Source organism: Chinchilla lanigera, unplaced genomic scaffold, assembly GCF_000276665.1.
Source record: "Chinchilla lanigera isolate Chin_1 unplaced genomic scaffold, ChiLan1.0 scaffold00035, whole genome shotgun sequence".
Lineage (NCBI taxonomy): Eukaryota > Metazoa > Chordata > Mammalia > Rodentia > Chinchillidae > Chinchilla > Chinchilla lanigera.
In genome coordinates, this window is record NW_004955436.1 from 16,048,889 (window position 1) to 16,063,716 (window position 14,828).

At 40.5% G+C, this 14,828-nt stretch overlaps 1 protein-coding gene across 4 annotated transcripts in view; it reads right to left on the bottom strand.

The window, feature by feature from the left end:
- Utrn (utrophin) overlaps positions 1-14,828 on the bottom strand; it is a 506,964-nt gene that overhangs the window by 318,473 nt on the left and 173,663 nt on the right. For all 4 annotated transcript variants that reach the window (XM_005389232.2, XM_005389234.2, XM_005389233.2 and 1 more), the window contains 6 exons: positions 12,248-12,361; positions 11,463-11,618; positions 6,298-6,468; positions 4,078-4,257; positions 1,683-1,817; positions 94-243 (listed from right to left, as the gene is read on the bottom strand). In XM_005389232.2, coding sequence (XP_005389289.1) covers positions 94-243; positions 1,683-1,817; positions 4,078-4,257; positions 6,298-6,468; positions 11,463-11,618; positions 12,248-12,361 — 906 coding nt within the window. The remainder of the gene's footprint in view (positions 1-93; positions 244-1,682; positions 1,818-4,077; positions 4,258-6,297; positions 6,469-11,462; positions 11,619-12,247; positions 12,362-14,828) is intronic.

The following is a 14,828-nucleotide window of genomic DNA, read 5'->3' on the forward strand; positions in this document are numbered from 1 at the left end:
TTAATCAATAAGAAAGCTCCATATGATACGGAGGTTGGTGTCAGGTCCATATCAGAAATACCCAGTCACACTCTTACATGTCCTGATACTTACCAGGTGACTCAGATCTTCGTAGCGGCTATTGAAAGCCTCCAGCTTCTCACTGATTATCTCATCAAGGATCCCCCCGTCAATCAAAGTCTGGCCAAGCTCCCGGATCTGGGTCCGATTATCTGCCGGGTGGCGCAGAACAGATTCCAGAGCCTGAGAAATGGGCAGGGAAAACAAAATAGGTTTACTAAGGCAAACGTATTAGGAGCCTAAAAATGCCATATTTAAAATAAGTAATTTCATCTTCTAGAAAACGACCTGAAGAACAATACCAGGAGTCAGATAAATGACTAATTCACAAAATTAGCCATCATGGTATTAAGAAATTCATAAAATTGAGAAATCTGCATGATATGATGATTTCACAAAAATAATTTCAATAATGACCAGTTATAAGAAAAATTTTAATATGATACAAAGCTTAAAAGCAGAAAAGTACTACACAAAAAATTTGCTCAACTGTTATAAATTATATCACTAAAACCAGATACTTGTTTTTCTGCAAATATTTTATATGCACACTTTCATATATATTAATATAAATCTGATGAACCACACAGACTAAGTATTATTCCCATCTTACAGATGAAAACACTGAAGCAAAGAAGGTAAATAACTTGCCTTACACAGTCAGTACTTGGCTCCAAAGTTTTTAGCACTCAAAAGCCTTTTATCCAATGGACTACCTGCCACTGTGTGTACAGAACAATACTAACTGGGAGAAATACACAAAATATTTAAAAATGCTTATCTTGGAGTTTGCTTTACAATTTTGTCTATTTTCCATGTATTTGGAACAAACACGTAATGGCTCTCACAGCAGAAATCCATTGTTTTACAGCAAGCTTTCCATCGTTGTTATTCTCCTGGCATCTCCCTCTTGAGGTCGAAGGAATGTGAGTTCTACAGTTTGCTGATTTCTGATCTTCACGCCAATCATCCACTCACTCTCTACGTCCTGCCACTACATTTTCGAAGTGTATCTACCCTCTTTCTCTTTCTTTCTGAAGCAAATTTTGAATGAATTATTTCATGATTCATTCAAGAAACAGCTGATAAGTTACCAGTGCCATACTTGCACTGGTACGAGGAACGAAAAGAACCAGGGAGGTTTGTTGGCCCCAGAAGCAGTTAGTCCAGGTTTGCTGACAGGGTCTCCCACCCCTACCACAGCAAGGCTGGCCTGTCATGAACTGCGAACATTAAAGACAACAGACTAAGCCACTGGAAACAGGTTTTTCTGTGCTTAATGCACAAACATGACTTTATGCAAAAGCAAGAGGGCAGCTGTCCCGACTGCACTGAGAGCTTTGCCCAGGGACAGGTGAAATAAACTGGAAACCCCCAAGAGCCCCACCATTTCTAAGAGGCACAAATCTTCTAATAGCTCAGCCTGGCACTAGAATAGGTCCCCAATTATATCATGTTCTTGACTATGGAAATACATCCCGCTCCTGAAGAAAAGGAGTTACAACAGAAACTACCGAGGAAGCAGACATACTTATCCACACAAAGCACTAGGTTCCCCAGTTTAATGCATGTTTGTCCTGACTGTCACAAAACGCAATGCCACCCAGAGCTCAGGTCCTGACCTCTAGGGCTTCGCCAACTGCGTCTGTCTTCTCGGGCAGGACCTCTGTGCTCTTGACTCGCTCTTCCAAAGTGTTTAGCCAGGCATTTTCAAGATCCAAATAATGAAGCAGCTCGATCCAGCAAGACCAGACCTCCTATGGGGCACAAAGACAAAATTTAAGGTGAACGAGGAGCTACTTCTGTACATCATAGCTGCTGTGAGGCATGGCCACTTCAATCAATAATTTCACTTCAGTGTGAGTACACCCAGGAATTTAGATACAGATTGAGCAGGAATTTCAAATAAATGAAATAAAACTGAATCTTTCAATAGATCATATTAGACCAATTAAGGCAGGTGGACAGAGAGAAATGAGCAAGAGGCTGCCTCACTCTTTGAAGTAAATTCCAAGGACCTGATTAAATGTCTGAAATATAACTATAATTAATGGAGGGAATATGAGGAAGAGCTTATTAGTTTTTTTAAATAAAAGGTAAAAATCACTCATAATTATAACATTTTTAATAATTTCGAAGGAAATTAAAATCTGGCTCACACTGAACTCCAGCTCAGAGCTAACTGATGCAAATGATTTGCTGTACAATGTCCCAACTTTTATCTATGTTCATGAGGGAGGCTCTGTACAGGAAGAGGGGTGTATTTTACCCGAAAGAGACTCAGCCATTACTCATTCCCTACCATGAAGGTTCCTGTGATAGGGGATGCATCCATATATAAATGTATCCCTTTATTCCTTATAAAAGGAACCTACTCACTGGTAAACCTAGGAGAAAGAATTCAGCATGGGGCCTCCACTATTTGTTCTTTTTGTTTGTTTGTTTGTTTGTCTTATTGTGACAAGGTCTCACTATGCAGTTCAGGCTGGCCTTGAGCTCATTTTGTAGCCCAGGCTGGCCTCGAACTTACAACGATCCTCCTGCCTCAGCCTCCCAAGTGCTGGGATTACAGGCCTGTGCCGCCACCTCCCCACACACACTAGCTATTTGTTCTCTTTCGAATCTCTCCACTGAGTGGAAACGCACTGTTGTCTCAGCCCTGCTCACCAGCACAGCAGTAGCAATGTTTCCTATAAAGAACCAGACAGAAAAGATTTTAGGTTTCGGGGTCCCTGTCTGGTCTCTTTCACAGATAATTCTCTGCTGTGTGAGAGCAGGTAGGTGGGTGGGTAACGGGGGGTATTCATTTTTAAACCTTTTAGAAATATAGGAACCACTGTTAGTTAACTAAGTGGACAAAGCAAGCCACAAGTTTGATTTGAGTCCTCAACCATAACATGCTGACTCTTGGCTTAGACAGAGTAAAAAGAAGAAGAGGTTTCTACTCCCCCCAACTTCTACAAGCAAAAAACAGAGCAATCTGCCTGTATTTAAGGACGACCTCCTTTCCTGTGGCAAAGAAGGGTACAGAGAATTACCCCCAAGAGGCAGAACTGATTCCCTAATCAAGTGCCTTCCTCATTAACTAGTCTAAATTATCATATTTATCTCAGTGCAAAATAGCTTCAGAACACACAAGAATGCACAAATTTAGCTTACATATTGCCCTTGGCATTTTTTAACTATTTCAGTATTGAATATAATATGCTCACTTGTTTTATGTTTCACTGAATTTAAATTAAATCGTTGTAAATTGCATCTTCAATCTTTCAATAAAACATAACAGAAGTCATACTCATATGAAAGCAAAGAAGCACAAATTGATTTTATTAAGATTTTTATTCAAATCTCATAGAATCATTTACCTACTAAAATGACATTTTATCTAAGGTCCAGCAAAGTAGCATATTTAAGTTCTTATTTTCCTCCAGGATACTCTGTACCTCTGCGCACCACTCAGAATCAAAAACCTCCAGCTCACCTCTCTATATTCATCAAGGCAAAACAAAGCAAGGGAGGTGTTCACAATATGTTCTGCAATTTGGGGACGAGAACAGATCCTATAAATCATATGTTCCATGGAAATCTTGAGGCATATATAAAAAATTGAAGTCAAAAGATATTGAATGACTTACTAAAGAACTTTCTGATAACTAGATATGGATTATTTTATTTTTAAAAAATCTCTCTTTGGTTTTCATCAACATATTTCTTGGCCAGGCATGGTAGCGTACCCCTGTAATCCCAGCACTTAGGAGGCTGAGGCAGGAGGATCGTTGTGAGTTCAAGATGAGCCTGGACTACAAAGTGAGCTCAAGGCCAGCCTGAACTGCATAGCAAGCCCCTGTCTCAAAAAGACAAAAAAAGAAAACCATATTTCTTGAAAACTATCTTCCCTTTATGATCCACCATTTGGAAAAACATTTTTGAGATTTTTCCCCAAAAATATAAGAGTGGTCAGCATATCACAGAGTTCAGATCTCACAAATGTATCACTGGGAAAAAAAACAATCATACCTCTAGTGTGTGGCACTTTCCTCGGATTCTGTTACAAAGAAGTTGGTAATTCTCCAGCACCACGTTCAGCTCAGATGTCAGCTCCTGGCCACCAGAGGGCACCTTGGCAGCTAACAATTTGATGTTGTCCTTCAGAATCTTCACTCTGACCTCCTTCTGTAACACGTCCTCTTTCGCTCTCTGTTCCAAAAAGGATGAATTTGAAAAATACTACCCTTTCTCTGTAACCAATCTCCTTGTATTAAAAAACAAAGCACTAAACCAAAATTTAAACACGCAGATGATCCTAACCGACTGATTGGAACATTAAGTATCAATTGTGTGACTGTTTTTCAAAATAAAAATACAAAGTACTTTCATTCATTCTATGTTCCACTGTGCATGTCCCCAACCAGAATTTTCATTAAGTAACACCAGGGCTAACATTCAAGTTATCCTAAACTGTGTTTACTGATAGGAAATATTTTCAAATTCTAGGTCTAGGATGAGAATCTAAATGAATTCATTTTAATTGACCTCCAGAGGCCTGACCATATTAGACTGAAATACATGAATCTGCACAAAAATTGAGGGGCATTATAGCAGAGGAAGCCTTTCAAAAATCCTATAAATAATCTAAACACCTTTTCCCTCCTAGGACATGGGTCCATCTCTCCTTCTGATAATGAACAGTGCTTCAGAGATGGCAAAGTTACACTGGGACAGTCTGATCTGGAAACCGCTGCGTCCTGACATCAGCTCAGTGCTGCAGATGAGGAACCTCACATCACAAAAATCACCCAGCCTCTCACCTTCCCCTGCAGCCTTCTTCACTGCTTAACGGTTTTCAGTTCCCTGGGGTGGGGGCAAAGTATTTGTCCTGGCTTACTCAGTTCCTAATGGCTGTTTAGAAGAATAAAAATACACCAACCATCACCCAAAGATTTTAATCTTACTTTTCTTAACTTTCAACTACAGTGACTTTAAATACCTCACAGAACTATGACAATAGCGTAAAAGAGGAGACTAAATAGATAATTTAGCCTTGCGTGGTGGCACGTGCCTGTAACCTCAGCACTCAGGAGGCTGAGGCAGGAGGATTGCTGTGAGTCTGAGGCCAGTCCAGGCTAAAAAGTGAGTTCAAGGCCAACCTGAACTTCATAACAAAACTCTGTCTCAAAAAGAAAAAAAAAAAGATAATTTCATATGGGAAGCAACCTCTAAAACATTTCATATACTAATAATGTAAAAATCTTTCAAAAGGAACTACACCAAAAAGAGGTTTCAGAAACATTACAGCTTCAATAATAGTCTTGTCACATTTATTTTCACTCTTATACAACATGCATGCATGTCATTTGATCCCTTTTTAAAAAATATCTACAGAGATTTTTGCTTTCATTATAGTCTTAGGCAAGTTAACTTTGGGGCAAAATATGTACCATGTTGCTTAACTTTATTGAAAAAAATAGCTTTTAAGACACTATCTCCTTTGGTTTGAATACTCAAGGACAATTGAAGCAGTGTTAGAAGTTTGGGAACAATGCCCAGTTCTTTTATTATATATAAAAAAAGAGAGAGTGCAAGACTCTAAGATTACAGGAAGTATGTCCCATGAATCCACCAGAGAGCCTCACCCTTGACTTCTTCCTACTACTCCTCTTACCTGTTCTATGGACATGCTGGGGTTCACGTGTACCCTCAAGTACCTGGGGAAATAAGGGTGACCTCCAGCCAACTGGAGAAGTGTTTGTTCCTTACAAAAACAAAAACAATTCTTCCTGCAAACTTTTGGAAATTGACAGTGGATATGGTTACACAACATCATGCATGCAACTAATACCACTAAAATGTACACTTAAAAACTACTAGAGATATACATATATATATATATATATATACATGATTATTAAATACAGTTCCCCTTCACATTCACTACCAGAAGTTTTGAAATCATTCTTGGTAGTTCCCTAAGTGTTAGAATCTGAAATTTTCTCCAAGACCCTCATGGGCTCAACTCATGGATCAAATTGAACCCGTAGACTCAGCTTTCTTTCCTCACTGAAATCATCACAGTCCTCCTCCCTTTTTCTTCTTTTTGAATTTAAAATCCTATTGTGAGAGATTATGGAAACACATGGTAGAAAACTGGCTAGCTGGTGAGTTTGGTTAGCTGGTTGCTGGTTTTAAAAGAAACAGAGGAAGCACAGAGGCCGCTGCCCCTGACTACCCCAGCCTCACCTTCATCTCCTCCACAGCACTCTCTAGCTCTTCCGGGGACTTGTACTCAAAGTCCCTCTCCAGGTATTCCTCCTCGGCCTGGGACATCCACTCCTGCATCTCTGCCAGGTCTTTCTTCAGGTTCATTGCTTTTTCCTGACTTTCAGACAACCTATTTTTTTGAATAGCAATCTAAAAGGAAAAGCCATTCCCACAAACAAGTTTTAATACATTAAATGTTAAGTTCGAGTTTTTAATATTTAAAAACACATCAATAACTTTCCACAAAGAGACTCATGTTTTAACATTTAGGTAAAACCTTTTATACATTTGGGGCTGATACCATAGAATATACACAGTAACGAAAACAATTTCATAACAGGGATTCTTGGGTTCAGGGGACAACTTGGTGGTAGAGCATTTGCCTAGAATGTGTCTGCCCTGAGTTTGATTCTCAGAACTAGGAAAATATTCATAGCTGGCATTCTATACATTCTGAATACAAATTTAATACACCTATGCATATCTATTATAATTTTGAAAATGCATAATTTTCAATAGAGTAATCCCAGCTGTAGAAATCTAACCTACAGATATACACAAATAAATCTGCCATAGCACTGTTGATGTGGGGGAGGGGACTGGAAGCAATCCAAGTGTCTGTTTTTACCTTTTAAATAGGAGTCCCATTAAGATTTCACTTTTAAAAAGCAGGAAGGACACGGTTACTATGAAGATCACAATGAAATGCTATTCCACAAAATTTTGCTTTTGAAAATCTACTAAGCCAGATACAGAAAGTTATATTACAAAGCAGATACTTGTCTGAATCTGGTTCAGGGCCTGAGCTGAGCATTCAGAGCAGTCTGGAAGCATTTTCAGCAGGCTCCCAGTCCTAACCACAAACCAACTTCCACCGCGGGAGGCGATGCTGCTGCTCAGGCCTACCCCGTACCCAACGTCCTGCTCACAGTGAAGGTCACAGTTCTGGCCACCTCGCCATGGCTCACTGGGCTGCTAAGCTGACAGTAACCAAAGGCCAGTACAGGAACAGGACGGCACTCACAGGACTAAGGGTCAAGTAAGAGTTAGTGGCTTTCCTGTTTCCTCCCTCCAAACGGAATCAGTACTAAAAATAGAGAGCTTCTGTCACTCTCCCCAGTGGTACTCTAGAAGAAAGTGCCAGCAACACACAGTCTGGTTCCCACGCCTAGCTCATTAGTGGTTCAGCTGGTGAGCTCTCCATAAAATGAAGTAGATGATAGATAGATAGATAGATAGATAGATGACAGAGCTGCTAGGACAGATGGATGGATGGATGGATGGATGGATGGATGGATGGATGGATGGATGGATGGATGGGTAGATAATAGATGATAGAGATGATTAATAGGTAGATGATAGATGACAGATAACAGATGATAGATAGATGATAAGTGATAGATTATAATGAGATTGATGACTGATAGATAGACAGACAGACAGATATAAGTAATAGATAGATGATGGGCAGCTAAACAGATGATATATCATGGACAGATGATACACAAACAGATGACAAATGAGACAGCTGATAGATGATAGCTAGATAGATGAGAGATAGAGAAAGATAGATAGACAGATAGAGAGAGAGAGAGAGATGGTAAGCAGGTAGATGATAGCTGGACAGATGACAGATAGAAAGATGACTGATATATGATAGATATAGATGACAGACAGATGACAGATGATACACACACAGATGATAGGTAGATAGATAGATAATGGATTGATAGATGCTAGAGAGAAAGAGAGAGGGAGGGAGATAAATGATAGCAGTTATATGATAGATAAAAGATTGATAGATGATAAATACAGATAGGTGATAAATGATAAAAAGATAGATGATTGGTAGACAGATGATAGAAAGATACAAAGATAGATGACAGATAGACATACAGACAGATATATAAATACATAGATACAGATTCTTGGGCTCCATTTAAAGAAAATTCTATTAGTCCTTTCTGAACAGTAGCTAGTTTTACTGTTTTCAAGGACCCACAAAAAAATAAAAAAAATAAAGATACTATTGTAAGATTTCCAAAACAAAAGCAAAAAATGAACAAACAGAAAAATCCTCAAAAGGATATTTTTTTATTTTATAGCAGTAATTTTTCTTTCTTTCAGTATAACATGAGTGTGATAAGACAATTTCTGTCAGCTGATTGCTTTATATGCCTACCTTTTCTTACTGATAGAAAAAAAAACTCCAAAACATTTTCACTAGTCAATGAAGCCCAATGCTTGGACCTAATATAATAATTACTCATACAATATGCAGATGGCTCCTTGCTAAGGAAGCTTAAAATTTTTCCACATTTATTCCCAAACTTTCAGTCAAAAATAAATCACAGTGACTTCTAATTGTAATATCTGAATGGATGGACGGATGAATATTACATTCCTTGCTCCTTAACACCACTTTCAAACCATTTCCCTATTTACTCCCTCAAAAACTCCAGCTCCTGTAAATATACGTCACCTAGGGCCAGGGATATAGCTCAGTGGCACAAGAGCCTGCCTAGCAAGTACAAGGTCCTGAGTTCAATTCCCGGTGCCAAAAAAAAAAAAACAAAAAACCTTGTTAAAAAAAATACATCATCTGATTACAGCACATATGCAGAAATACAAATCTGAACAGAATATTACATGATATCACAAAAAGACTATTTCCTTAAGTATGGTAACAGCATTCATGGTATTTCTGTTGAACAACCCTGTTCTTGGGAGACACACACAAAAATAGAAGTAGCACGCCATGGTGGCTCTCCTTCCTGTCAAAAGTACATTTATAGAAAAAAGAAAAGGAAGAGAGAGGGGCAGAGAGGGACAGAAAATGTGCTAAGACATAAACAACAGGCAAATCCCAGAATGGGCGCATGGGTTTAACTTCAACTTTTCTTCACATCTGAAGATATTCAAAGTAAGGAAGTTGGGGTTAAAACAACAAAAACAAAACAAAATAAATACAATGATGCCAATATAATTTTTTCCTATATAAATATTAGCCAAAAAGCATTATACTAAGAGAAGTGTTATTTACTGGATGGTCTGTGGAATACGCCTACATTTCACATTTTCTCCTCTCTTTTTCACTTCCTTTCTTGCTCTTTTTTTTTGTTTTTTTTTTTTGGTACCAGGAATCGAATTCAGGACCTTGCCTTTGCCAGGCAGGCACTTGTGCCACTGAGCTATCTTCCTGGCCCTCTTTTTCACTTCTTTTATCACTCACCCTGCTACCTATAACCTCACCATCACTGCAGTCATGAAACTCAAGCAATCAGAAGGAAGCTACTGCATGTGACCCACAGAATGTCAACACAACAGTCTTCGTTCCCACCCTGTGGAGGAGGCAACTCATCCACCCCTTCACTTCACTAAGCACACGTCACTTCAGAAAGAATCTCTCTCACATGCATGAGTAATCTTCTTCTATATGAGGGCATCCCCTTTCACATGATACAGCCTCTAATATACCTCATTATTACAAGTAACAAAAAACCTCTTCAGATCCTCCATCTCCAGCACACATCCCATCTCTCCAGCCCCTTGAAGACAGAAATTGCTCAAAGTTGGTCATACTTGTCCTGCTGCTCATTTCCCACTCTCTCCACAATACTGTCCAATGTCATCCTGCCCTGACGCGCCAGGGAACACGCCTTTCTCAAGGCCACTGAAAGCCTTCACCTTGTCCACGTGAAAGCTCGATTTGCAGTTCTGATGCTGTAGCAGTGCTCAGCCTGGGAAAGTATGAAAAATTTCTTCCCCAGACTCTTGGGCCCTCAAGTTCCCCGGGCTACTCTCCTGTCTACCTGCCCTTTCCTTTTTAGCATCCTTCTGCTTCCAAGGCTGCAAGTGCTCAACAGCTCCAGCTGCATGCCTAAGGGCACCTTAAACTTAACCCTTCCTGAAGGGAAAGCTCCCTTTCATCTATGTCTAGGTAAGCTTCTCCTCGCTGAGTTCTCATTATTTCAGAAAAGGGCATCAAAATTCACAGGAAACAGAAGCTCTGAGGAGGTCCTGAGCTATTCTCGACGGTCCATTTTTCCATAACAGAGAGTCTTAGCTCTATATTCAAAATATAGTCTGAGCCTAGTTACTATCCCTCATGACCTCCACCACTCCCTCCCCAGTAGACGGTTCACCCTCTCTCTCAGTGACCGCAGTCAGAGCAGACGAATTCCTTGTTTCCTTTCTCGCCTTCCTGGAGCACATTATCCACAAGGAAGCCAGAGCAACCTTAAAAGATCAATCATATGTCACTTCCCTGCTCAAAATGCTCAAATGGCTTCTCACTGTACTTGAAAAATAACTCAAAGTCTTCCTCTCCACAACCATATCTAATTCATCTTCTGTCTGCCCTCTGGCCTCCAATATTCCCATTTTCCAGCCCACTAACTCCTCTTCCCCTATTTCAGCAACACTGCCCTTGTTTCTCTCCTGAAAGAACATACCAAGCTCAACCCTTCCACAGAACTTTAAAACATGCTCTTCCCCATGTCTGCAGCCTCTTACCTGAACCTCATGATCTGTCCCTTACTTTTCTCAGTTCTCTATTCAAATGCCCCAGTCTCCTAAAGTCCAGTAAGAAAGAATCCACCGAACTCTAATTCTTCACTATCGCTACCTGCAAGTATTCATCATTCATCCACCGTAGAATGCAAGCTCTTTAAGAGAAGCGTTTTCCTTGTCCATTGCTATATCCTCAGTGCCCTGAATGATGCCTAATAGGAGGTGTTAATGAAAACTAATCATCAATTGACTAATAAATATTTGCTGAATTGAAACACCCTGGCATGAAAGGCAAGGGAAATAAAGATATGTGTAAAGCTGGAATAAAAAGAAAAGCTAAGTCCTGGGTCAAACTGGACAGTTAATGAAGAAACCTAAGGAGGAGCAGGAGGAGGAAAAGAGGGAGAGAGGAAGAAGAGGAAGAAAGGAAAGGAAGAGAAGGGAAGAGGAAAGGAGAAAGGAGGAAGAGGAGGAAAAAGAAGACTTTCTTGCTCCAGGGGCAACTGGTCACCCACGCTGTAGTTTTGTGAACCACTGTTTTTCAAACTAGATGGATTACAACTTGATTTTGCTCATCAAAAGAGGACACTTCACATCTTCAAAACCACAGACAGTGAAGCTGACAAGCTCACCTCCTTGCTAAATTTCTCCAGTTGGGTTTGGTAATCAACCAGCCTTCTCTGCACCCAGGTCTGTATCCCAGCAACTGGACAGCTTCGAAGGTGAGTCTCTATTTCTTTCATGTTTTTCAGAGATGATTCAATTGTTTCTATTTCATTAACAAATGCCTGAACACATAAAACAAACCCATGTTGAATTCATTCCTACAGAAGTAGATGCCATAATTACAGTTTATCTGCCTGGATTCCTGCAAAATCATAATAACAGGCTACCTGGGACTTTTTACTACTCAAGAAATACGGTGCCTTAAGAAATTCATTTCACCTGGGTACTTTGCATAGCCATCTGCTGAATTAGACTGGAAATACTTGGCTCTCAGTGGGAAACACAGCTTTTAATTAGTTTAGAGAAGGCTAATGATTTCACCAAGTGTAAACTGCATGCAGTGTGCTAGCAAATTTCATTTGTTAAATATGTTTTTCTGAAAGCCTCACCCTGTGGCACAGCAACAGCAATATGCAATTGGTAATTATTACGCTAAAGTTACCAGCGTAACATAAGACAGCGGCCCCTAGGGAACTAAAGTTGCTCTTGTTTTCTCTGCCCAAAATTCAGTAACAGTGGCCCAACATTTAAAAATGAGCAATCTGTCATCCTTCTATCAGCAATCAAGTCAAAAGAAGCTCGCTGTATCTAGTTTTAAAGCCATGTCATACTCTTACAATTTTAATTAGGGCAGCTGTAACAAAGAAAATATGATTTATTCCAGCAGGTTCTGCAGAACGGCAGAACTCACAGAGCACTGGTCCAGCTGCCTCTGCAGACCAGCGTCATCGCCTTGGTCAGCCTGCTCTTCCGTTAAGAAGTCTTTCACATCATCCATCCACCTCTCGATGACTTTTGAATCGGCCTAAATGGAACACAATAACAGAAGCGGATATTACTCAGTGTCATTCAACCCACCACAGCTCAAGATATATCACTATGGGGGAGAAAGTAACTTTCCAAGTCTTTGATAGCACCATTTTCATTTCTTTTATTTCTTTGTGTAACCTTCCATCTTTGAGAACTTTTTTCTCACTCAAGACTACAAAATCTTTCAGAGATGGCAGTTCAGTAATCATTATGAGAAATCTCAAAACCCTCTCCATGGAACTAAGCTATTCTGCCTACACGCAAGCAGTAACTTTGCTTCAACATTCAAATTATAGGGCTGGGGATTTAGCTCAGCGGCAAAAGCGCCTGCCTGGCAAGCGCAAGGTCGTGAGTTCGGTTCCTGGTACCGGAGGAAAACCCCCCCCCAAAAAAAAAAAAATTCAAATTATAGCTGGGTGTTGCGGGGCACGCCTGTAATCCCAGCACTTGGGAGGCTGAAGCAGGAGGATCGTTGCAAGTTTGAGGCCATCCTGGGCTATAAAGTGAGCTTGAGGCCAGCCTGGGCTACAAAGTGAGCTCAAGGCCAGCCTGAACTGCATAGTGAGACCCTGTCTCAAAAAGACCCAAAAAAAAAAAAAAAAAATTCAAATTACAGAGAAAAAATACTTTTCTAGGTAGAGTCAGCTAAAATAAGCCTTTTGCTCTCATATAACTTGGAAGAATTTTTCTCCTAACATTAGCTACTCAGGGTAGGGATAAAGAAATCGCATAATGAAGGAATACGATAGTTTTTCCTTAGTTCTACTGTTGGATGCCTTCTTTTCTGGAACCCAGAATGGTGTGGTGTCTAATTCCATTCTTTCATCTGACACTAAGCACCTGCCGTGCTCCAATTAGTATGTACGGTACTAGGGATGCAGAAACAAATAACAAACATTGTGCAGAGAAAAAGACATCAGGAGACAAGGGTGTAGCTTTTAGTAGAGCACTTGCCTGGCATGAAGCCCCAGTTTCAGTCCCCAGAGAGAGAGAGACAGGGAGACTTCAGAGACCTTGGAACAGAAACTCTACTGAAATTAATGGTCACTTCTTTGAACCAAGGCCTCCCATTCCATCACTGGTCAGTCTGTCTTGTTTAGTAATTTCCCTAGGGTTCAGCTCTCTGTATTTTTGTACTTTTCCAAGTTTTTACTTCTTGTTCACTCCTAGCAGTGGAAATGAGTTTACTGGCCTGTGCGAAATAGCCCACGTATTGTCGATTTCTGCAGTCTTCTATGGGTAAACATTCCCATCTCCTTGCAGGGTGCCTCTAGAACATACTAAGTATTGCTACTTGGGGTGCAGATTTATTGCACTGACTGGCTTTCTGTCTTCCCCTTACGAGGTTCTAAGGGATTATCCCAAATACTCTGATAAAGTCAGGACGTGCCAAGAATGATAGCATGTGAATATGATTTGAGCTCTACCAGTGTGTGCTTCTTGAAGTGTGAAATTCTATCACTGTATGTAGCTAATACTCTATTATTCTGACTCTGAAGAAGAGAAGGAGACAGAGAGAGAGAGAGAGAGAGAGAGAGACAGAGAGAGACTGGCTATTTTTTTTGGTGGGGGGGTGGTTCTTTTTGAAACAGAGTCTTGCCATGCAGTTCAGGCCAGCCTTGAGCCCACTTTGTAGCCCAGGCTGGTCTCGAACTCTCAATAATCCTCCTGCCTCAGCCTCCCAAGTGCTGGGATTATAGGCGTGCTCCTCCACGCCCAACTGAGAAACTGACTCTTAGAGAAATGAGTTTGGGCAAGGCGTATTAGGCAATCCTTGTTGATTCCTGGGGGCCACCAAATTCTTTCCCACACACACAGAAGATCCCTCATTGGTTTTTTGTCTCACAGTTCTGCCAGGAGCTAACTTCAAGCTTACTTTAGGTCTTTAGCTTTTAGAAAGTAATGTTCCTCCTTAATGAGGACATTCATCGATCTCCATTTGTCTGGTCCTTTCTCAAAAAGCCACACTGTGACCTTGCATTTATGGGTAAAAATCCCACTGCTATTTGGGATGTAGACTGATGCATCCAGAGAAAGAGTGAATTTTCCATGTGTGTCACCGTGCAGGCTCCAATGTACTTCAATAACGATTATTCCACACTTTCTACTTTTAAGGGCCATTGGTGAAGATGAAAGTAAAAGCACTTCTACGGCAACTGCTCATCTCTTCTGTCAGTAGCACACGCTCTGCCCAGCGTCTTCTGCATCGCGTCTTCCAGGGGCAGCTGCGAGAGCTCTGTTGGTTACCTCTGCCCTTTGCCCACCCTTCTTTCCTCTCTGTGCTGAAGTGTGTCTTTCACTCACACAGGAACATGCACTCTGTTGGTACCACCCAGCTGAGACATTAATTAAAGACAGTTTTGAAAAAGGTAAATTGACAGCTCCACTCACCAAGGATTTTCAGAATTTCTGCGGAAGCATTAGACTCCAAGGAGGTTTTTAATCACAACAAACTTTGATTC